This window comes from Perissodus microlepis, chromosome 14 (genome assembly GCF_051167445.1).
Source record: "Perissodus microlepis isolate ML-2025 ecotype Zambia chromosome 14, ASM5116744v1, whole genome shotgun sequence".
In the NCBI taxonomy this organism is placed as follows: Eukaryota; Metazoa; Chordata; class Actinopteri; order Cichliformes; family Cichlidae; genus Perissodus; species Perissodus microlepis.
The window spans coordinates 29,623,168-29,645,936 of record NC_140474.1 but is presented as its reverse complement, the minus strand read 5'-3'; the positions used below and the strand labels follow the sequence as shown (position 1 = coordinate 29,645,936).

The following is a 22,769-nucleotide window of genomic DNA, read 5'->3' as shown; positions in this document are numbered from 1 at the left end:
CCTTTTTAACCAGGCACACAAACACACGTAAAAGAAAATAATAATAATTACTGCGATAAACTAGACAGACAGCAACCACAGTCATCTCTACTGCTGAAGATCGGAATTTGATTGTACTTTTCTCTCATTTCTAGCAGTGTTTAGGCCCCATTTTTGATGGGGTCTAAACAAAGGACTGTGCTGTGCTGGGGGATTGAGCGCTGTAGGCTTTCACAGCTCATGTGGAGGTTTGCAGTCAGGGCAAAAAAGTGAACAATGACAAGAAAACTCAGGGGAACATCTTTAAAATTCCCTCACGGATAAAAGGATATCTTCAGGATCATATCCCAAATGTTTTCAGAACAACATTGGAGCCTTTAAGAAGAGGAGCGCACTGAGAGAGTAAAGATGTCTGAACTCAGCCAAGTCGCTGTATACCCTGACTCCTCAGACATTTATAAGGTGAGTAGGATATGTTGATTTTGACTCCCCATGTTTTTGGATTTTAACCGGATATGTTATGGAGCTACTGTGCCAATTTTCCTGGTTGTAGTTGAATTACCAAAATGGGCAAATGTTCTAAAGGCTCAGATCCCGAGCTTTAGTCAGCATCACTTGGACTTCAGTAATTTGTGGAAAGGCCTTATATCAAAATCTAGTTTTAAGAGCTTAAGGAGTTTGGTTTGACAAAACAATCCCAGCTCAAGGCTGCTGTCGAGCTTGTTTTCCACAGCTGTCAGCCTTTAGAGTAAAGCCATTCAGCTGTTGTGGAGATTAATCAGTTAAGGGTTTCACTTCAGATGATGAAGACTGGGTAATATTGTTGAAACAAGAATAGAAAGGTAGTCCAGTGTAAAATGTCTGCACATTAAGTGACCTGCTAATAGGCTTAAGAGACCATGTTGGCAGTTATTGTCCTGCACATTCTGCCTCTGCTTTGAAACATGTATTTGTAGTCTAGAAAACAAACTTTTGCTGTTTGAGTATACTGCAAATATATCTATGCCCACTGTGTGGCTTTGCAAACTCTGGCTCTTTCCTGGACATTTCTTATGATACTATAACGATTTGTTTGCTTTTTTGAATTTTTACAAAACAGCAATGTGAGAAAAGTGTCTAAGCACACTGGTGATCTCACAAAGACGTTCTTACCCGGTCATAGTTTAGTTTCTGTAACTTTTACTCATTGCTGCTTTTTTTTTTTTCTTTTAGCAAGTCGCTAACTTTAAAGCAATAACAAAGAGCAGGGTTCCCACGCAAACATCAGACACAATCAATAACATATAGAAGCTGTTTACACTGCTGAAAAACAAATTTTTATATCTCAAACTTTCAACTCATTAACACAAGCTTCTGAGAAAATTATTTGAAATTTTTCAGTGATGCAGTTAGAATATCCTTTTTTTGGTAGCAAAAACTAACTTCCACAGTAACTAGCTGGTTAACATACCTGGACATTTAGCCACAAAGGAGTCAGATATCTGGCTAACCAGATCTGAAGGTAATGATGGGTCAGTGTCATATGAAATGTTATATGTAACCCGACCAGCAGTGAAATGGAACCATAAGATGTGTGTGTTCTAATAACTGAAGATGTGTTTCGTTGCTTTTTATTTGAAAGCAGAGGAAGAGTTTAAAAAAGCTGTTTTTAAAACCAGCACTTGTGTGAATCTTTGATTTTTACATCCGCAGAATGTCTTTTGCAATCCCGCCTTTGAGCTGGAGGGGGAGAAGGAGGAGAGGGTGGAGGGATTCAGGACATCCTCTTCTACTCCTGAGCCAATCAAACCGCCAGGAGCAAGTGAGTCAGCCAATCAGCTTGCTGCTTCTTGTGCCTCTACCCTAACGTCATAATTTTATCACTTAAGCTCAGTTTTCTTGAAATATAGGTAAATGTGGCCTCATAATAGTTGTACTCAAGTTGTAAAAAGTGTACAGTTGATGCCTTCTTTAGCTATTCTCAAAGGAAACAAATCCCATAAACATATCATAGTGATGTCATTGGGTTATGTCAACTTTAAATAGACGTGGTGAGTTTGGAAGTTTTCAGTGATGTCCTTATTTCCAAATGAATGCATTTCCCAGAATACAGTTCTTGAAAAACAAAAAAGAAGAAAACAAAGTGGAAAAAAAGGAGATTACAGATGTTCTATGCATTTCTTTCAGGCCTAGTCTGGGGATTTTTCGGTGTGTGTGTGATGCGTGTGCGTGCTCCGGGCTGCGGTTGGGGGGTGGTAGTGGTCTCTGCTGTTGTCCTGCTCCTATTAGCAGCCCTAGGACTGATGCTGGTCCTCATTCTCACACGTGAGTCACTGCTGCACATCAACTGCTTCATTACCACAATCTCAAACTGATTAAAAGGATTGAGTGATTTCATAAACCCAGGATCCATGCTAAAATCTCAAAGTACACCATGAACTCACAGATACTGGAGTTTAAAGGTTTCTCAGCATGACTAGCTCTCACTGCACATCATAAAAATCTTCTGACCCAGATGTATTTGCTTCCTTATTTAGAGATAAAGAACCAGGCAATGAAGGATCAGGTGCTGACCACTGCCACTTCAGGTCTACAGCATGCAGGAGATGGACAGTCCCAAACTTTACCTACAGTCCCTATCAATAGAAGTAAAGAGGACAGTACAGCTGCACCACAACCTGCCAGAATCCCTCCATCTGAACCAAGTAGGTCTGGCCTCTCTACCCGAAATACTTTTTGTTGACCTAAGACACAAGCTCTCTCTCTCTGCCTCTCAGGATGTGGAGGTGTTTTAACTGACACTGAAGGAAGTTTCAGCTCTCCAAATCACCCTGCGTCCTACCCCCCAAACTCGCTGTGTGTGTGGGTGATTCAGGTCCCGCCCCCCTACCTGGTCCAGATTCATGTCTCCTCTTTGACCGTGGAGGGACCCTCTCCTTGCCTGTTTGACTGGGTGGAGGTGCGGGAGCAGATCGAGCAGACTTCTGTGGTCACCAGGTCAGCGATCATGAAACATACCTTCTTATGAACATCATTCACACCTCCATATTTCCACAAGCAACATTTTTATACACGATCAGAGTAGGAGCATTATGCTGTTTCACTAAACTGCTGATAGATGGCGCCAAAAGCCTGTGCATCATTGGAAAGTGCTTCCAGGTACTGAAGGGTTTTTGGAAATTTTGTACATATCAACACGTTGACCTTTTTGCTCACATTCCTGGACAGTGTCGTAACGTGATTCATTAAATTCCTCTAACTACGTAACACATTTCCTGCTTACAAATCCTTTTAAGAATGTATAGCTGCATGGCTCAGGCACAAAGTTCAATCCAAAGCTGAACAAGAATGAGACTGATCAAAAAGAAATGTCTCCCTTGCAGGTTCTGTGGTAACGTAGCGCCACCGACGGTCAACACAAACAGCAGTACGGTGTGGGTCACCTTCCACTCTGATGGCAGCATCGCAGGCAATGGCTTCACTGCCCAGTACAGGGCGGTACTCCCCGGACACAGTCAGTAGCCTGCATGTGGGAGCACGTGTTCACTCTTGTATATGTTTTGCAACCATGTTCAAGTTAGCACGTTGTGTTTTCTCAGAAAGCTGCTCCAGAGAAGAGTTCATGTGCGACGGCGGCCGCTGCCTGCTGCCTGTGTCTGTGTGCGACGGTCATCCAAACTGCCATGACCAGATGGACGAGGCAAACTGCAGCCACAAGCACAAGGGTGAGAGTCCACGGATGGAACTAAAACAGAATCAGGAAAGGTCAAAGGTCACAATTCAACTCACTTTTATTTATATAACATCGGATCACAACTGTCACCTCAAGGTGCTTTATATTGGAAGATGAAGACCCTACAATAACAGAGAAAATCCCAACAACCAGATGAACCCCTACGAGCAAACACTTGATAACAGTTGGAAGGAAAAACTCCCTTTTAACAGGAAGAAACCTCCAGCAGAACCACAATCAGGGAGGGGCGGCCATCATCTGCATCATAAGAATCCCCCAGCAGTTAGCCTAGTCTATTGCAGTGTAGCTAAGGGATCCAGGGTCACCTGATCAATCCCTAACTATAAGATTTAACAAAAAGGAAAGTGCTAAGCCTAATCTTAAAAGTGGAGAGGGTGTCTGTCTCCCGAATCCAAACTGGCAGCTGGTTCCATTGAAGAGAGGCCTGAAAGCTGAAGGCTCTGCCTCCTTTTCTGCTTTTTAAATACCCTAGGAACCACAAGTAAACCAGCAGTCTGAGAGCAAAGTGCCCTATTGAGTTGATATGGTACTATGAGGTCTTGAAGAAAACATGGGGCCTGATTATTCAAGACCTTGTATATGCAGAGAAGGATTTAATTCAATTCTGGGATTAACAGGGAGCCACTGAAGAGATGCTTTTCTTTTTCACAGAATGCGGTGGGCAGAAGATTGGGCCGTATGGTTACCTGGCAAGTCCAAACCACCCCGGGCCTTACCCTCACCAGCAGGTTACATTCTAAACCATTCAAACTGAAAAATAATCCTAATAGTAATTGAAAACACAAAATTATAAAGATTCAGAAGTACTTCCACATGCATAACACATTCTCAGTCCGACAGCCACACCACACCACGCAGTTTTCTCCACTAATCTGATGTTTTCCAGTTGTGTATATGGCATATATCTGTTGAGGAGGGTCACGTGATCACGCTGAGCTTCAGAAACTTCAGCCTGGAGACTCAGGATGTGTGTGAGTTTGACTATGTGGAGGTGCATGACAGCGTCAGCACCGGAGCTGGAAGAGTCCTCGGAAGGTGAGAAGTGCCACAGTCTTTTATTCTGAGGGTAACTAAGGACAAACACATTTCCCTTCGTGCAAGTTAAACAACCAGTTTTCTGGAGTACCTTTTGTGTCTCTTCTCCCTTTGTGCCAGGTTTTGTGGTACCACCTTCCCCCCAGAGCTGACCTCCTCTGGCCCTCACATGACAGTGGTGTTTGTGGCTGATGAGGGAGTGGCCGACAGCGGCTTCAATGCAACATACCAGGCTGTGTCCGTGCTGGGCAGTGAGTTTTCATGCTTTAATATTACAATTTTTTTTTTGCATTAGCTTTCTATAAACCTCTTTTACATCCTTTTTATTTTTAAAGGGACATGCGGCCCCAGGCAGTTCGCCTGCAGCACAGGGGAGTGTGTTCAGCAGCAGTGGCTGTGTGACGGCTGGAACGACTGCCCCAATGGTGCGGATGAACAAGGCTGTGGCAACTCCACCTATCCTCCCTTTAGTGAGTCTGGTTTATCTCTGACCTCAATCACAGCCACTTTTTGTTTCCACTGCCAATGAAAAGCAGCAGGAAGAAACTTAAGTGTTGAAATAACAGGAATTGCCGATGGCTTCATATTCTGAGAAAACCGCAAAATAGAAATGTTACCACTTTTCACCTCTATGTCAACATGGTTTTGTGGTTTCTATTTTATAAGTGTTTCTCTGAATGAATAATTTCCTCTCATGAAAGTAGCCTCGTCTTGTGAGCACATTGAAGTAGAGATGTGTCGGGGCCTCAGCTACAACTTCACCTCATTCCCCAACATCTGGCTGTCCATTGCTGACCAGAGAGAAGCTGCCGCGCTCCTGGGACAGTATCGGGTAAAAGTCACATCAAAAAGCTTCATCAGACATCTGGAGCTGTAGCTGGCAACTGTTTCAAACCAGGCATCAAACCATCCTCCCTCCTCTCCTTTTGTCATCCAGGTGCTGATGGAGCTGGCGTGCTTTGAGCCTCTGCAGAGGCTGGTTTGTGGGATGTTTCTGCCCCAGTGTAGTCCTCAGGGCGGCGTCCTCCAACCCTGCCGCTCAGTCTGCTCCTCGGCCGAGCAGCAATGCAGCCAAGCCCTGGATCTCTTTTCCTTCAGCTGGCCCTTCAACTGCCACCTTCTCCCAGACTCACAGGACCCCTTGGAGTGCTCACTGCCTTAAAGCTGGGACAGTCCAGTTACCTTTGAGATCATATCAGGCCCAGGCAGGAAATACCCGAGCGTTCGAGGACCTTACTTACCTTAGTGGAAACAAAGGTTTACAGTTTTAAACACAGTTTGTAATACATGTGCTCAGTATATATGAGACCACATGCAGTTTTAAAGTAGACAGCTAAGTAAAATGAAAGCTTTCGATCTCCGACGGGAATCAGACTGTTTTACTGTAAATTGCCGTATTTATTTAATGCTTTGATGTCAATCTTGTAAATTAAATAAACCATGCAGAGAAAATATGTTTAAAACAAAGTTTATTGCATTGTTCTTCAACACACCACATCACTCCTAAATACTCGGATTACTTCAGTTGATCTAATGTTAGCTAACACAGGAAACAGGCTGTCACAGCGGTACTGACAAACATTTAACAATTCACAGTCATGTGACATAATTGATCTGAGAAAGCAACTCACTGAATTTATTTCAACCCAGGTGGTAACTTTTATTATAGAAATAATTAAAAGAATTTCAAGACTTACCTAAAAACGTAAAGAGTTTGAATAAGAATCACTCGGTGTAAAATTATAACGTTGGCCCACCAGGTTCACATTCTTCCTTAGAAAAGCTTCCAACACCTGCTTTTCATTTTTAAACAATCATACAAATTTAAGGCTCAGAAAGTGCACTAGCAGAAAGAGCTTCTTCCTCACTCTAATAAATTCAAGAGAGGAATTTACCTTCCAAAACAAAAGCGGCTGTATTAAACTATTTTGGATTTGCTCAGATTCACTTGGTGCAAAGCTTATATTTGTCAGAATAATCCTTCAGTTGTTGAGTTCAGTTATTGTGCGCTATTATGGAGGGACAATGAGTTTCAGGGTATGGTCTAGGGCAACAGCAGTCAGGCCCCACACTCGATGTTTGCCATTCCTAAACACCGGAAGAGTGTATCCGTATTTGTCACCGGTGCGGAAGTGTGTGTAGCCTCGGTTTTGGGGGTTACACAAGTGAGACAAGGACAGGGTGAAGATCTCATCCACCTGGAAGCGGGAAACAGACTCTCAAACTTTTGGCATTTTTATTCAATTCAGCTTGAGTAATTATATTTTTAAAAATTGTCCAGCTCCTTGGAAGCAAAATATAAAGCAATGAGGAGTTGCTCAAGACTTCTGCACAGTACTATATATTAGGGTCAAGAATAACATGAGACTAGTCAACTCTAGTCTCACCCTGTTCTTTTCAAACAGACAGAAAATGGCAGATGATCGTACCTCCCCGGGGTTTGGTTTGAAGTTCAGCTCCTCTAGAGGACCGAGGTTAGCCAGCACAGGAGCAATAACCATCCCCGACTGGACCGAAACACATGAACAGATTTTTAATTCAAATTTATCTCAGATATTCGAATGTTTTGAAGGTTTTTACAGAAATTCCTGCTCATTTCTATTTTATCTACTTGTATAAGGAATCTTTGGGTATTTTGGGCAGATGGTCAGACCAAATAATCAACACAGAGCTCTTACAATGTCACATAATAATTTTCACCATTATTTATCAACCAAACAATGAATTTACAAAAAAAACAGTGACTCTAAGTGCTTATTTAGGGTAACATAAATATGGTATGATTTTGTCAATTATTTTTTAATATGCATTTCTACTTGAGATTTCTACCAGCACAGCTCCACTCACCGCATCTCTTAGTGGCTTCAGAACGCCCCACACCTTTTCTATTCCCACATTTACACCCAGCTCCTCCCTGGCTTCCCGCAATGCTGTGGCCACCACATCACTGTCTGAAGGATCGCTCTTTCCTCCAGCAAAGCTGGACAAAAAAAAAAAAAAAAAAAGGCAGGACTCATAAAGTACTCCAATAAGTAAGATTTAAGACATAGCCTGCTTCTAATCTACCACTAACCTGACATCTCCTTTGTGCCTGCCCTTCAGAGTGCTGGACCGCAGGGTGAAGAGAAATGCAGGCTCCCCATCAAGAGAGCAGAGGGAGACCAGGACGGATGCCCATCTCTGATTTCGTTCTTTCCTCCCCTTCTGCAACTTGTAGAGCTTCAAGTTAGGGCCCAAGTGCTGTCGACATCTGTTTTCATTCCCAGGGGATAAGCAATCTCTCCAGGTATCCGACACGCACGTGGCAGCCTGATGAGTAGCTATGGTTTGGTGGAAACTGAGGCTAGGGAGTTGTGGTTTATTGTGCTTGTTTTCTAAAGTCCAGGGACTATGTGCTGACAAGCTGAGAGGTCTAACGAAGTCCTGTCCATGAGTTAAATGGCTTTGAAGAAGGCTACACTGAGTCTTACTGGTGCGGCTAAAAGAAGGCAGGCGAAAGTCCCAAGGTTTTCTCCAGCGCTGAAGGCAGGTTATTTTGACTAAACAGTTCCAGTAAGTGCGCACAGGATCACACACTTGTTTGGTTTTTGTAGAGGCAGAATGGTGGTGGTTTAATAAAATGGCTTTGGATAGAAGGTTTTCAAACCGTGTCTGTCTCAGCTTATAATTGAAGCTACAAGAAGATACTGGTGCTGAACTATAAACAGTCTCTGTGGATGGTCCATCCTTGTGGGTGCCTGTTCCACTTATTTCTGGGTGTCTCCTTCCTTTCTCGTGACTTGCTCCCTGCCATCCAGCACATGTGATCTCGGAAAAACCACAGAGATGAGAGTCTCTTAACAGCTGTAATGATCTTTTGGGGCAAGACCAAGTCAGAATCCGAGAACTTGCCAACATCCTATAAACGGAAACAAAACATACAGATATGATCGCAAATGTATTAGTCAATTAGTTGTGTTCATCAGCTAGTTAAACCAACTTGAAAGAGGTGAAAGATGAACCGAAATCTGCTCGTCTCTGCCAGCAGGGGAGGTGAAGGATCAGATAACATGGGTAAACAGGGCTGAAGATACCCTGGCTTAACCGAGATCAGAGGCTCACCCAAACCTACCTACAGCAATACTGGTCAATGTGCTCTCACTGTCATATCTCGGTGTTACGTTTAACTGTTGTTCAAAGCTGTTAAGACACAGAAACGTATTACATATTAGCTTCGAATACGGAGTTCACGTTTGGCTCAAGTTTCTCCCAAACTTTGGTTGTTAGCTGTAGCTAGCTAGCTAGCTGTATTCATTTGTTAGCAGTGATGACGATATATATATAAAATATGACATTGTCAATGTTCAGACTTCCTCATCGCCAACTAAACCCATGCAAAGAAGGCTTTTTGGGCGAGAAAATCTTCAGTGTCTTCAAAACGAGTAAGGAGCGCACGCAGGCTAACTGACCGAGCGATCAAAACAAAAACCAAACAGCTGAAGTAGCTCATACCCCAAAGCTAACACTCAGATTTGGCTTATGACAAAGCCCCAACGTGTTTCACTGTATGTCAGAAAACACACCAAGGTGCCAAGTATGACAGTAAAACGTCATTTTAACACAGAAAAGGCTCACCTTGAAAGTTGAATCAGCAGCGGCTAGGCGGCTGCCAGCAGTCAATATGGCGCCGGCTAGCTTCACTCGCGTCAGTGTTGCCCTCACTACGTCGTGATGACGCCAAACTTATTGCACAACATTCAAGCTTAGCCTGTTGTGCTTTCTTTGTCCCCTCCCGAGGTTTGGTTTTAAGACACGACGTTTACGTTATTTAGTGATTAAATCACGTGGAAAGCACCAAATGATGTCAGTTTATGTAACAGGTTTTTAAAACCAGTCCTTCTCGTTTGGACTGTGTAGGCCCGCTTCCTTTACAGAGGAGACTAAAACAGGCGCTCTTTACAGTTTTTTGCCTATGTGCAGACTGCCTGGCAAGAATGAATGTGACTGGATGATTAAACTTAATTAATTCGTTTGAGTAGCAAAAATCAACAGCAAAATTCATTTTTCCATTAGGAGGCTCCAACAAACTGTTGAAACCCATGATGTCAGATTGATAGACTCCTCACTCCACCTGTTTAACCAGCCCCACCCTGAGCCGTTTCTTCATGTTTTAAGCAGCAGGTGATTCATATGAACTGGCATTTTAGCCTCGTCATTTGTTGGGCGTCATTGCTTTAATTTCTCTGACCTGCTTGCTGTAGTATCAGTTCTGTAACTTCACACAGAGAACTTTGTGATCCATACAAAGAAAGTTCAAGCTCATCTCTTCCCAGCGAGCATGGCCTCAGGTTGGACTGAAGAGGAAAGCTTTGCCTGTCCAGTATGTCTGGAAACCCTGAAGGATCCAGCCACTCTACCCTGCGGACACTCATACTGCTTGGCTTGTATTCAGAGCCACTGGGACAAAGGGGGCAGCAAAGGTCAGTACAGCTGCCCCCAGTGTAGGCAGGTGTTTAACCCTCGGCCCTCGCTGGCCAAGAGCACCCTGCTAGCAGAGGCTATGGAGAAGCTGAGGACCAACAGCCTGAAGCAGCACTCCTTCACAGCTCCTTCCCCCGGCCCACCATCCATGCCGGTCTATTTGGAGGTCCAGCCAGATACAATGCAACGAAAGGGCAGCGTGTACCCACAGCTTCCCTCTGTAGAACCCAGACCCTGCCACCAACACGGCCGACCCCTGGACCTGTTTTGCCATGACGACAGGGAGTGTGTGTGTGAGGTGTGTTGCCAGCATGGACACAGTGGACACCGTGTTGTCAAACCGAGAGACGAGAGAAAAGAAAGACAGGTGTGTAATTGGAAGTGATTATTTCAGGTGATATTTTCACTCTGCTTTTTTTTTTTTTTTTTTGTTTATTTGTTTTTGGGTCTCTAAACAACTTTTAAAATGAAAGTAAAATGCTGGTAAAAGAAATACACCACTATAAATGCAGTTTCCAAGTGTAACTAAAACATTTCTTAAGCTAATCTTGAAGTACTTGAAAAACAAGTCTGAAGTGCGCCTTACTGATGTTATAGTGATTCCCAGCAAAACTATGTAACAATATCACAAATAGCCTGTACAGTCTCAAGTACAGTCATTACTGCCTCACAATGTATGTGTGCATGTGTTTGTGTATAGAAAGAGCTTGTTCAGATGCAAGCAGAGGTACAGAGGAGGCTCCAGGAGACGGACAGGAAGATTAAGGAACTCCCACATTTTGCACGTCAAGACAAGGCATGTAGAAAACCTTATTAATTCATGCCATCCTTGTTTACTTTGAAAAATATGAAATGGTGGTGACAATATGTCCTCATCTTGCTTGTCTACACTACCAGGCCTTGGTCCAGGCTCTAGAGAAGGAGAGCACAGATTTATTCATGGAGCTAGCCAAGAACGTGAATCTAACAGGCACCCAGGTCAGCGAGCTCCTCTCTACCCACGAGGCCTCTTTAGGCAGCCAGGCTGAGGGGCAGCTCAACAGACTGGAGCAGCAGGTTGCACAGCTCAACTGGAAGAGTGAAGAGCTGAGCAGACTGGCTGACATGCAGGACGATGTCTGTTTCTTGAAGGTAACGAGTGTAAAGCGGAGTGCACATATTTTAGTGCTAAACTAGATCTGTAGTCTCTGACTGTGGAATTTGTGGTATTTGTTCTCAAGAACTTCCTCCTCATGGAGCCGCTGGTTCAGACTGATGCCACAGTGATTGGGCAGGAGGAAACCATGGTGGCGTCAGTCCGCTCAGTCATGAAAGAACTGCAGGAGTCAGTTCAGGATCTCTGCAAAGGCAGCCTGGAAAAAATCATCACAATAGGTCAGCTCTTCTCTTCTAGTCTCTTCTCGTCTTTTCTCTTCTCTTAATAACAAAAGGTCAAAATTTTCCTTTTGCAGTGAATAACCCCTTGGCTTTGACTACCAGTGGTCCGGAAGCAGCAGGCCTGCTACCAGCGGGACCAGTACCAACAGGCCCACTACCTGCAGACCCACTACCAGCTCAGGTTCCTGCCCAAAGTACAGGTACGTTAAATACCAGTCCAATAAAAGCACAAATGAGCTTTGTTTTGACTGTTAGCTTTTGATTGTGGAAAGGACACCTTTTTACATGTAAACTCTTTTCTTCTGTAGTGTATGAAATGAAAACAGACTCTCCACCCTTGCCACCTTTGCGACCTCAAGGTAAAACATGCGCGTGCGCGCGCGTGCGCGCGCACACACACACACACACACACAGAATATACTTTAATGTGGCATTTGAAAAAACACTGAGTTCATATTTTACTCTTGTTTTTATTTTTTTCACCTCAGGGCCTCTGCCTTCAAGGTCTGGTGGTTCTGCTTACATTCAAGGTAATGCTTGAAAAAGGTTTCTCTAATGTTGGCTGTCATAGAGTTTAGATATGCTTTAGTTTAACTGTTCTGTTTGTTGCTTCTCCCTGTCTCTCTGTGAATGAAGCTTCAGCCCCACCTCCACCCTTGCCTGCTCCTCGACGTCAAGGTAAAAGCACAAACATTATCATTGAAGATATCCACGTCAGGCAGTTACCCCGTCTTGTAGGAGATAAAAGCTGGCTGTGGACAGCTTTGCTCACCTGACCTTTCACAGATGCCTCTTAGAGTATCTTGGGGTTAAATGTTACTTTTCCTTTTTACAATGGTGTATTTTTTTTTTCTGTCTTAACAGCTTCTGTATCATCAGTGGGATTTATGAATCCAGAACCAAAAACTCGAGATGAACTCATAAAATGTAAGTCTTTTGTACTCCAGAATACAGACCCCTTTATTTAGCCTTCGTTTGTTCCAGAGTGTTAGCTACAATGACAAATCCTCTTTCTTTAGTTCGTTTCGAACCCACCATGGACCCCAACACAGTGTATCGCCACGTGCTGCTTTCGGATGGCAATCGTAAGGCAACAATGCGGGCTGAGAACCTGAACCCACCAGACCATCCTGATCGATTCCAGTTCTGGAGACAGGTTCTCTGCAAAGAGCCGCTGGGAGGGAGCCCTTATTACTGGGAGGTGGAGTGGACTGGCCAGAAGGTGCTTGGATATGATTAAAAGTGTGTGTGGGTGTGTGTGTGTGTGTGTGTGTGTGTGTGTGTGTGTGTGTGTGTGTGTTCTCAACTGTAACTGTTTGAGTCGTAGAATTAGTTAACATGTTTTGTTTGCCCAGTCAGTGCTAAGTGATGGTTATGAAAGAACTCTGATGCCATAAAAGTCTTCAGACCTAAAAGCAAAATAGAAGTCTCACAATAATAAGTCTGACTAAAGAAGGCTTAAATCAATATTCTATGTCCTACCATTCCTTTTAGGATAGGTTTTGGCTATAAAACATTTTTAGTTTTATATATATTTTAATTAATATAAATGTTTTTAAGGATTTAAATCATGCAGCCAGCATTTCTCTACACAGGCAGTCTGGTAATGGAGGGAACTGCCCTTTGTGTTCCATTTTAATTGGCTAATGGAATCCATGTATACAGAAATTTCAAAGGAAACCAATCATTTCAATTACTTTCTGCCTGGAAAGTAATTCATTTTCACACACAATGCACAGAGTTGCATCATAGTTTATGCCAAGTCATACTGTATTAGAGTACCAGAGAGGTCCTAAGGACAGCAGTGCTATAAATACAAAAATTACTGACATTTCTATTAGCCACGGCTGCGCTCCTTAAAAGACGGAATCTGTTCAACATACATATTTGTCATGTGTTATTTTTGTAGGTTATTTTTAAAAAAGATCCACATGACCTCCAGTTATGAAAAGCTGTTTAATGCGCTTGTGCATTAAACAGGTTCTTTTAACAGCCAACAGGGGGCGACTCTTCTGATTGCAAAAGAAAAAGTAACATTGTATAAAAATCTATGAAAACTTGATCCTACTTTTGAATTTATTTATGACCTTGATAAATATATTCCTAGTCATCTTATGGTCTCAATTTCTAGTTTAAAGTTTTGTTGTTTTTTTTGTTTCCCCCTTTTTTTTTTTTTTTTTTTTTTTTTTTTTTTTTTTTTAAATATAGCAAAATTTAAACTTTTAAAATTCTGATCTCATCCAGGTTTCAGGATTTGGTCACCTTGTGAGTGATTAGTTGCTACCATATGAGTGTGGAATGAAGTCATAAACTTTACATTTCTTAATGCTTTTGCTAAAGTGATTAGCAAACGACTCTTACATTTGTGCCCCTCACTGAATTTATTTTCCTCACTCCCATCATGCAGGTCACCATCGGAGTTTCCTACAAAGAGATAGAACGCAAGAGTAATGATGACAAGAGCCGTTTGGGCCACAATGAGCTGTCTTGGAGTCTGTACTGGTCTGGGAGCGGATTTTCCTTTTGGCACAATAACCAGGAAAAACTGCTGGGTGCACCAAAGGCCAAACGGATCGGCATCTACCTGGACCAGCATGCAGGGATTCTGGCCTTTTACAGCATCACCAAAAACCAGGCTACCCTCATCCACAGACACCAGCAGCAGTTCACTGGCCCTCTGTTCCCAGGATTCAGATTCTGGGCAAGAGTAGGTGCTACAGTAACTATTTGCCAATTAGACTGATGTGCACAAGAGTAATTATCTGATGTTTTTGATTAAAGATGTTTATCTGGCTGCAAGAATGTAACAGCTTAAGGTTTTTAAAAAGGATGTCAAGGATGCCTTCTTGCTCTGGAGAGAACTAGTTCAGTCAGTTCTTGTTTACATAATGATTTTGCACCAACCATGATTCATATAATATAAATTAATTTAAATATGTCTATGTAAGTAAATAAAAGATTAATAAACTTGCAACACATACCTCTGTGATCTGTTTTAGCATTTTTTTTTTTTTTTTTTTTTTTTTTAAATGAGTTGACTGACTGTATCTTATAGCGCATTGGGTCTATTTCTTCCTTCTTATGTGACCAAACACATAACCAATATAATGCTGGTCTTCTCTATATCTCACTGACCTTTATGCCTAGAGCTTCCCCTCCATTCTGCACGTACAATATATTTGGTATTCCCATATTTATTTCGATCTTTCTCCACACACAGATACGATGAGCTGAAAAGTCCTGATTTGTGTTTGGTCTGTTTAGGCTTAACTCTGGTTCTTCCTTACTGACTTGTTACTCTTCCGAAGGAAACTCTTGTGTAAGTCTTTTCTCTCTCAGTGCAGATATTCAGAAATTATCTTGCTTTGCACTAGTTAGTAATCAAACACTATTCACAGGAGAACAAGGAAGATCTCATTTTACATGTTTTGGCAACAGTTTGTTGCAACCCTGCCCTGATTGGAAAAAGTTGGACACACTAAATAGATACAACAAATCCCAGCCTTCTAAGATAACAACATATGCTTTAGAATGGCACTGTTCCCATATATATATAAATATACTACAGTATTATTGGTTAAACCTGGTGACGCTAGTGTTGCAATCATTAATATGACCACAAAAGTATATTCAGTGCAAAATGACTAAGCATGTACTTGTGGACACAAAGTAAAAACACTCACCTTTTTTGTCTCAGAGGAGAGGTGATACCTGACCTACAATGACAACAAAAGTCCTGGGAGGTGCACATGTTAGCGTGCTGTTAGCAAGATTATCTGAGGTGAGACTAGATATGGTTAGAAAAAAGATGCAACTTTAGGAAACGCACCTGCTGTGAGGTAAATGTTTTGTTGAGTTCCATATCTCCACTTCTTTGCCAGCTGTCATTTTAATCTGAATTTAGACACAGAAAATGATACAAATAATACTGCCTAAGGGAAGCATGTATAATATAAACAGAACTGGTCCTAGTGCAGAACCCTGTGAGCAGAAGGTTCCCTACTTACATGAACAAAGTGGATGGATGGATTGATGGTTGACTGATTGATTGACTGATTAATTGATCGACAGGATGAAGGTGACTGATCTGCAGGCTAACTTTTAGGTGGCAGTAGAATACAGAGAACATTTTCCCTGGTTTTCTGCTGTACGCTACTGACTGAGTTAAGGAAAAATAAGCTGCTCTGGGATTTGTGGAAACTTAAACCTCACTGATAAACTTTAAATATCATCCACATTTATCTGAAGTAACAGTAGTGTAAATTGTTTTGTTTAAACCTGTGCAATCAACAGCAGAAAGCTGAAAGTTGATTTAGTGGTTGATATTTATCAGTCATGATGGATGGATATCCTAAAAAGGATCAAAAAAACAAAGCAGAGGTCTTTAATTTTATCTGCTTTCTTCTCTCTTGTTTCATGCTAAAATTGCAAATATTCTCTTGAGACTTCAAGCAGAGATTAGGAACAGGGTCGGATGATTTTGCTTTTAAAACTAATGCTGCCTCCAGCAACATCATTTGAGTCACTGAGTTGTACTTTGAGAGTCGAGCGCGCAAATGGCCGCTAACTTCTTTAGAGTTTCTTTTCTTTTTTGAACTTTTGGTTTGGTTTATTTAGCTGAGACTCACATAGTTGGAAACTGCTGCAAGTTGAACCAAGGTCAAGCTGCAGGAAGGACATTTTTTTGGATTTGCATTACTTTTTCTTTGGATTAAATTCCGTGCAAACTACGTTAGTCTGGATTCAAGTCAACACTCTCTTCCTGTGGAGTAGTAGTTTTTTTGTGCATAAGCAAGTACAGTAGTTTTATTATTCTTAGATTCATCACAGGTCAAAGAAAGCCCAAGAAAGTCTGCAGGTGACACATGAAAAAGCATTAGGGCAGACAAGTAAAACCAATCTGCCAAAAGTAAGGGGAAAGTGAATCGTAAGTCACTGTAATGCGCTAATACACATGATCATTATAAAGAAGAGCACTGAATTTTAAATACAGTGATTCCGATCTGGAGGTAGACTGTAATTTAATGGGTTGTTTACAGTTTAAATGAGTGTTTTCATACAACATTCAGCTGTTGTAAATACTAATGAGTAATTATAATAAGTAATAAGTAATTATAAGCTTACATTTCAGCATAGAAAGCAATACCCCTGTTTGCTCAGTATAAAGCTATTGGAAGCAGATAATTAGCAGAGATTAACAGAAAGGTTTTAAACATGAGACACACTGTGGTTCCACTGTATTCCTACTTGTGTGCCTCTATACAGATTTCTACTGGGCATTAAGCAGGTACGCAGTGACCACTGGCCACCCAATCAGCTCATACAGGTTCTGTGTTGAGTCACACGGGGCTTACACGTGTCTTAATTGTTCTGCCATCAAAATCTCCACATTGGGCCCTGTTTACTGAATAGCCTGTTTTTCAGCAAAGAAAGCAAAAGATTGTTTTTATTTTGTCTATGCTTGCATAGACCTCTTCAAACATATTTCCCTCTTTTTCAGTCTTTCTACTAAGCAAATTTACCATACAGCCACACAGTCATGGCAATTGTATCAATCGTGTGATTCCAAAGCGACCGAGTATATAGTCCACAGCATATAATTATTTAAATAATTCAACAGCTTATAGTGGTGCAGCACTCCAATATTGATCCGCCCAAAAAAATTGGTCTGGACTGAAATAGTTCATCAGCATAAGGTCCATTTTTGGTTTATGTGAAGGAATGAATGAATGTCTTTTAGTTGTACTTTACCTATAAGGTTAATTAGAAAGTGATAGCATGCTAACATGGTAAGATGGTGTACATGATTAATGAAATGTTTGATCATAAATATGTTAGCATTGGCATTAGGATTTACCTCAAAGCATTGCTGTTTTCTACCTGGCTCTAACAACATGCAGATGAGCTTCCTTGTAGGACTACTGGCAGTCAGAGGGTCGTGCTGATCTCAGCAGTAGCTAAATGAAATAAATCCTGCTTACAATCAGCACAGTTTTTCCTTTCAAAAAGGCAGGTTTGTTGTTTGTTGTTTGTTTTTAACTCAATCATGAACGTGGAGAGTGCAAAAACAATGTTTAGTAATCTGACTAGAAAAAAAATTGCTCATAGCAAAGATATGTGTGTAACATCAAACAAGGCACCCTGGAGCAGCACTCACACATAAGCTGTCTGTCAATGTGTGGATTTGAGAAAACGAGAGCCTCTAGTGATGAAAAAAAAAAAGATTCATCTTGAGCTATAAAGTCACAGAGGGAAAGGGGATGAACAACAAAGAAAAAAGAGAGAGGAGGAGTTGTGTGAAAAGAGGTTACACGGGAGGGGCTTTTAGAAAACTATATATCCATTACTTTCGTGTCATGATCAGTCAGTACAAACTTCCACCCTTCAGAAGCATCATCATTTGCCATATATCAGCATCAACATGAGAGGTGAGACTAGATGGACGCTGCATCTACATTGACATAAGCTTTTGGAGGAAGATTTTTTAATTGCAAAGAACATTAATGGATTTAGCTCAGGTTCAAAATATTCAGACTCTAGTAGGCAAGAAATACAAAAAATGACTAAAGACTGCATGTTAGAATTTTAAATTTAGGAAACTAAACCATGTGAAAATGAAAAGTATATTAGAAGAATTTTTTACATTTTGGGATGTTGAATGTCTCCAATTAAGCTCGTCAATTCCACAAATTGAAAAAAGGTAGAAAATAGTAGTGGTTTAGAGTCAGTTCCACATTTCAAAATAACAAAGATGTCTGATGCCCTTTTTTTTCTCCAGCAATTGTATTGCTGTGTCTGCTGCATGCAGCTTTCGGTCAGGACAACAAGTTTTCCTGGCTCGGACCTTTGGACAATGTACCGCAGCAAGCCCCCGTTCAAAGCCAAGGTGAGAGGCTGCTAAATAAGAAGGTCTGCATTTATGTCTCAATATAGCTCTGCATGTTTTTACCTGAAAACCTACTCATCTGTGTGTGTATGCAGTGTGTGTTACTGACCAGGCGTCGTGTGGCTGCTGTCTAATGCAGAAACAAATAGGCAGGTTGGAGAAGTTCTTTAACATGAGCATTAACACACTGAAGGACGAGCTCATGAGCTCCAAAATGATCCTCAACAATATGAGAGGTGAGTGACATCAAGTGGCCAATAAACTAAAAGTCGAAGCTGATAGATTTCTCATTTCCCTAAGCTATTTCTTCTCTGCATTTCCAGGAAGCCGCAGCGCCTTCTCCGTCGCTCTAAACAACAACTCAGCCATGGTCTTCTATGGCCCCTTCTCCAGTGATAGCATAATTAAGTACAAACATGTCTTCATCAACTTGGGAGACGGCTACAATGTGGAGACTGGCATCTTCACCGTGCCCCGCTCCGGCGTCTACAGCCTCTCCGTCACGGTTTACAGCTCTGCTCGCGTAACCCTGAGCAACTGCGTCACTCTGCAGGTTAACGGCGAAAATGTGGCTGAAGCCATTGAAAGAAGTGGTCAGGACCTTGAAGACAGCACCAGTGTTGTCGTGGCTGTGCAGCTGAACGCTGGGGACCAGCTGTCTGTCAGGCTGCTCCAAGGATGCTCCTTAAGCGATGACATCAACCACTACAACACTTTCACTGGTTTTCTGCTTTATGCTTCTGATTAAGTTGGCATAGTGTAGCCACTGTGTGCTTTGTACCAACGTTTGCCTAATACAGCCAAAATGTAAGCCTGCTAGATGAAAATTTTCTATGGTGACATCAGTGACTTGTTTTGTTCTTTCTGAGATTGTATGTCATTATGCTGAAGAGTTGTTTCTTAAACACTCTTATGTGGATTAACCCTTGAATTACTACAGCTGTATCTTTTTTTTAGACTGCTGAAGTGTCTTGGCTATAACTGTTATTGATTTTGATTTAGTTATAAATGTTATATTACTTGTCTGTGAAATCTGTCAAGCCTATAAAAATGATGAAATAAATCAGATCTTTAAAAAAACACAGTTGCCTTTGTTATAATTTTTGATCCATTCTGTAACAAATAAAGCAAAGTTGTAACGGTGGTACTAGCATAGTGTGCTGTTCACAATTTGAGTGGAAAATAGAGGATTTATAATCATTATCTTCTTTGTGAAATAAAAAGATAAGCTGAAATAAATGCTATTCCACACCAATGAAATTCCCAATAAGTCCTGTGATGGCCTAGCAACCAGCGCAGGGTGAAATCCACCTCAAATCCATGCCCAAATCAAATGATACTTGTGTACTGGCTTACTACTCCTCAAGTTGAGCAGTCAGAGAGTTCTCTCTACGTATCATTCACCATATATATATATATACATATACATATACATACATACATACATACATACATACATACATACATACATACATACATACATACATACATACATACATACATACATACATACATACATACATACAGCACTTTTATTTTCGTACTTTGTGTCTAACGTTTACGCACACTCTAATAGATTCATCAAGGGTTACGTTGGGGGTATGTGTGTTTGCCCAAGGATGCCTTGGAGGACCAAGAACTGATGCAATTAGTAGACAACTCACTTGAGTCTACCCTCTATCTTAAATTTGATTGGATGGATGGATGCTTTCTAAATAACGGCTAGCATGGTGGCATGGTGGTTAGCACTGCTGCCTCACACCAAGAAGGTCTTGAGTTCAATTACACTGCTTTTTGTTGGGAGTTTTCATGTTTGCGTGGGTCCTCTTGCTTCCTCCCACAGTCCGAAGCCATGCACTTAGTGGGGATAGGTTAATTGGAAAGTCTAAATTGCCCATAGGTGTGAATGTGAGTGCAAATGGTTGTCTTTGTCTATGTGTTAGCCCTGTGACAGACTGGCGACAGCCAGGGACAGCTGATCCATACCAGCGCCCCCCGCGACCCTGAAAAGGATACGCGGAAGTGGATGGATGACTAAAGCAAGATTTAATCGTGTCCTAAATTGCAACAAACAGTGCAGCATTAAAATATATTATTGGTGTATGTAATTCTGAATACATTCTGTAGCTAATTAAGATGCTGTTTATACAATGTAACAAATCATGTGAAACTACGAGTACTGGCAGCTTCATTTGTCACCTGGAAACTTTCATTTCACTCTAATCTACACAGATTATTTCCTAATGTAAAAATTATTACAGCACTACACTGTATAATATACACAGTATAACCCTGCAGTGTAGAACGTTACTTCAGTCTTCCTACTATATACATATATTCTCACGTTCAGTGAGAGATAGAGATTACCAAAAAGCACCACTGAACGACACAGGAAATCATTCCTGCCTGTGGCCATCTCCCTGTACAACTCATCCACCTAACACACTGTAAACTGCAATAGCTACACCCTTTTTGCACATGCTCTTCTTTCTTATTCAGATATTTATTAGTAAGGGACTTCTATGTATGTATATATTGTGCTATTTCTTACTTGTTGTATTGCCTGTTTTTGTTAACTGTTTGTACTGGAGCACTGTAACCAACATAATTTCCCCATAAAATATTCTGATTCTGATGTATGCCATGTGTATAGAGCCCTTCTAACACATTTCTGTTGGACCAAAAATATGTCAACTTATCTATCACACTGAAAGCACAAGCATGTAAAATGACAGTGCTTTTTTAAAGGCAGGTTAGAACTGTGCATAGAAAAGTACACTAGACTATCAACCAGCACTTTACACCTTGTCTGCTAATGAGAACACACTGACACCTCTTTCCAGATGATAGATGACACCTCACCGGCATCCACAACAAAGCCTTAGAGTCAGGGTGTGTACCTGCTTCTGTGTGATTTTTAAAGCTGAGATCAAGTGGCGATGATACACTTTATCAGTTGCACAGGTAAAAAGGACAGGAAAAAACCCAAAAAAGGGCGTTGTCAAAGTTGGAAGGCAATGAAGGAGGAGCGCTGTGAAAAATATATATCCATGACCCTTTTTCAGCTCATCAGTCTCTCTTACCTTTCATTCATTCATGAAGTTGCCATCATTTAGTGTCGGCATGAGAGGTGAGCCTACGTTTACACACAAAACAAGTATCTAGTAAGTAGCGCTTTCTCTTTCTTAATTGGTTTATCTCTTTCACATTTTTCTCCACAGCTCTTGTACTGCTGTGTCTGCTGAATGCAGCGTTTGCTCAAAACGAATATTCCTGGAACGGACCCGTCCGGATTGCTCCAGATCCCGACCCCAACGCAGGCAGTGGTGAGGAACTGTGACTGCACAAAAAGTGTGTGCTCATATATTCTCTGCTGCAAGTGTGTTAATGTGTCTTTGTGTTCAGCATGCAGCACGGACAAATTCTCCTGTGGTTGCTGCCTGATGGTGCAAGAGGTGAACAGGCTGAAGACCTACTTTAACAAGAGCATGACTGAGCTGGAGAAGGACTTCCAAATGACAAAAGAAAGTCTCAGGGTGGTTGAAGGTAAGTGATCAATTATAAAGGACATAACAGCAAAACCAGATTTTTGCATTGCTAACACACCATCTCCCTTTTGCATTTCCAGCCAGCCGCGTTGCCTTCTCTGTCTCTCTATTCAGCGATGAGAATTTTAAGTGTTACGGCCCCTTCAGCGAAATGAACAAGGTCGTCATCTACAAAAATGCCTTCCTTAACTTGGGCGAAGCCTACAACATGAACACTGGCGTCTTCACCGTTCCCTTCTCAGGCGTCTACAGCCTCGCAGTCACCATCTTCAGTGACGCGGGGTCTCCCGGCAACATGCTGGCTGCCTGTGCCAATCTGCAGGTTAACAATAAAGTGATGGCAAGAGCCAAAGAGTTTAATAACAATGACCAAGAAGATAGCGCCACTATAGTTGTGGCCATGCACCTGAAAGTTGGAGACATGGTGACTGTTACCTTAAGCAGTGGCTGCTATCTCTGTGATGAAAGCTACTACAACACCTTCAGTGGCTTTCTGCTTTATGTTACTGAATAAGTTGGAGGATGGTTGGTTTTTATTGCAAGTTTTGCTCCACTTTTAAGGTTAGAGTCTGCTAGGTGAAATTTTCTGTATCAGTCTATTCATTCATCGTGCTTTGATTCAGCTTGTACAATCTGAAAGCTTAAACCAAGAAACTATAAGAGTATCTTTGTTCTGAAAAAAACATATATTTTCTTGTTTCAGTAATGGCCTGTAATGTGTATATACAATCAGCAGCCATGCACCTTGTAA

At 41.6% G+C, this 22,769-nt stretch overlaps 5 protein-coding genes across 5 annotated transcripts; 4 read left to right on the top strand and 1 right to left on the bottom strand.

Annotated features, from left to right (window-relative positions):
• Positions 1 to 384: 384 nt before the first annotated feature.
• On the top strand, positions 385 to 6,199 carry mfrp (membrane frizzled-related protein). The gene is made up of 13 exons (XM_084951340.1): positions 385 to 441; positions 1,672 to 1,780; positions 2,146 to 2,283; positions 2,496 to 2,663; positions 2,736 to 2,955; positions 3,342 to 3,472; positions 3,558 to 3,683; positions 4,364 to 4,440; positions 4,599 to 4,747; positions 4,868 to 4,998; positions 5,083 to 5,217; positions 5,452 to 5,579; positions 5,685 to 6,199. The coding sequence occupies exons 1-13, from the start codon at positions 388 to 390 to the stop codon at positions 5,907 to 5,909; spliced, it is 1,791 nt and encodes a 596-aa protein (XP_084807466.1). The 5' UTR covers positions 385 to 387; the 3' UTR covers positions 5,910 to 6,199.
• nudt8 (nudix hydrolase 8) lies at positions 6,200 to 9,488 on the bottom strand. The gene is made up of 5 exons (XM_084951339.1): positions 9,362 to 9,488; positions 7,821 to 8,645; positions 7,595 to 7,727; positions 7,177 to 7,254; positions 6,200 to 6,945 (listed from the first exon to the last, which is right to left on the bottom strand). Exons 2-5 carry the CDS (start codon positions 8,642 to 8,644, stop codon positions 6,760 to 6,762), a joined length of 1,221 nt encoding a protein of 406 aa, XP_084807465.1. The 5' UTR covers position 8,645; positions 9,362 to 9,488; the 3' UTR covers positions 6,200 to 6,759.
• A 125-nt stretch (positions 9,489 to 9,613) lies between these two features.
• Positions 9,614 to 14,553, top strand: ftr86 (finTRIM family, member 86). Its single transcript, XM_084951338.1, has 11 exons — positions 9,614 to 10,574; positions 10,908 to 11,003; positions 11,105 to 11,338; positions 11,428 to 11,581; positions 11,659 to 11,784; positions 11,893 to 11,943; positions 12,073 to 12,114; positions 12,221 to 12,262; positions 12,449 to 12,511; positions 12,604 to 12,806; positions 13,992 to 14,553. Exons 1-11 carry the CDS (start codon positions 10,065 to 10,067, stop codon positions 14,325 to 14,327), a joined length of 1,857 nt encoding a protein of 618 aa, XP_084807464.1. The 5' UTR covers positions 9,614 to 10,064; the 3' UTR covers positions 14,328 to 14,553.
• A 3,452-nt stretch (positions 14,554 to 18,005) lies between these two features.
• On the top strand, positions 18,006 to 19,389 carry LOC146374140 (complement C1q-like protein 2). Its single transcript, XM_084950155.1, has 4 exons — positions 18,006 to 18,012; positions 18,363 to 18,470; positions 18,566 to 18,706; positions 18,794 to 19,389. Exons 1-4 carry the CDS (start codon positions 18,006 to 18,008, stop codon positions 19,216 to 19,218), a joined length of 681 nt encoding a protein of 226 aa, XP_084806281.1. The 3' UTR covers positions 19,219 to 19,389.
• Positions 19,390 to 21,566: 2,177 nt separating this feature from the next.
• Positions 21,567 to 22,532, top strand: LOC146374139 (complement C1q-like protein 2). Its single transcript, XM_084949873.1, has 4 exons — positions 21,567 to 21,600; positions 21,692 to 21,796; positions 21,876 to 22,016; positions 22,099 to 22,532. Exons 1-4 carry the CDS (start codon positions 21,567 to 21,569, stop codon positions 22,530 to 22,532), a joined length of 714 nt encoding a protein of 237 aa, XP_084805999.1.
• The last annotated feature ends 237 nt before the right edge of the window (positions 22,533 to 22,769 follow it).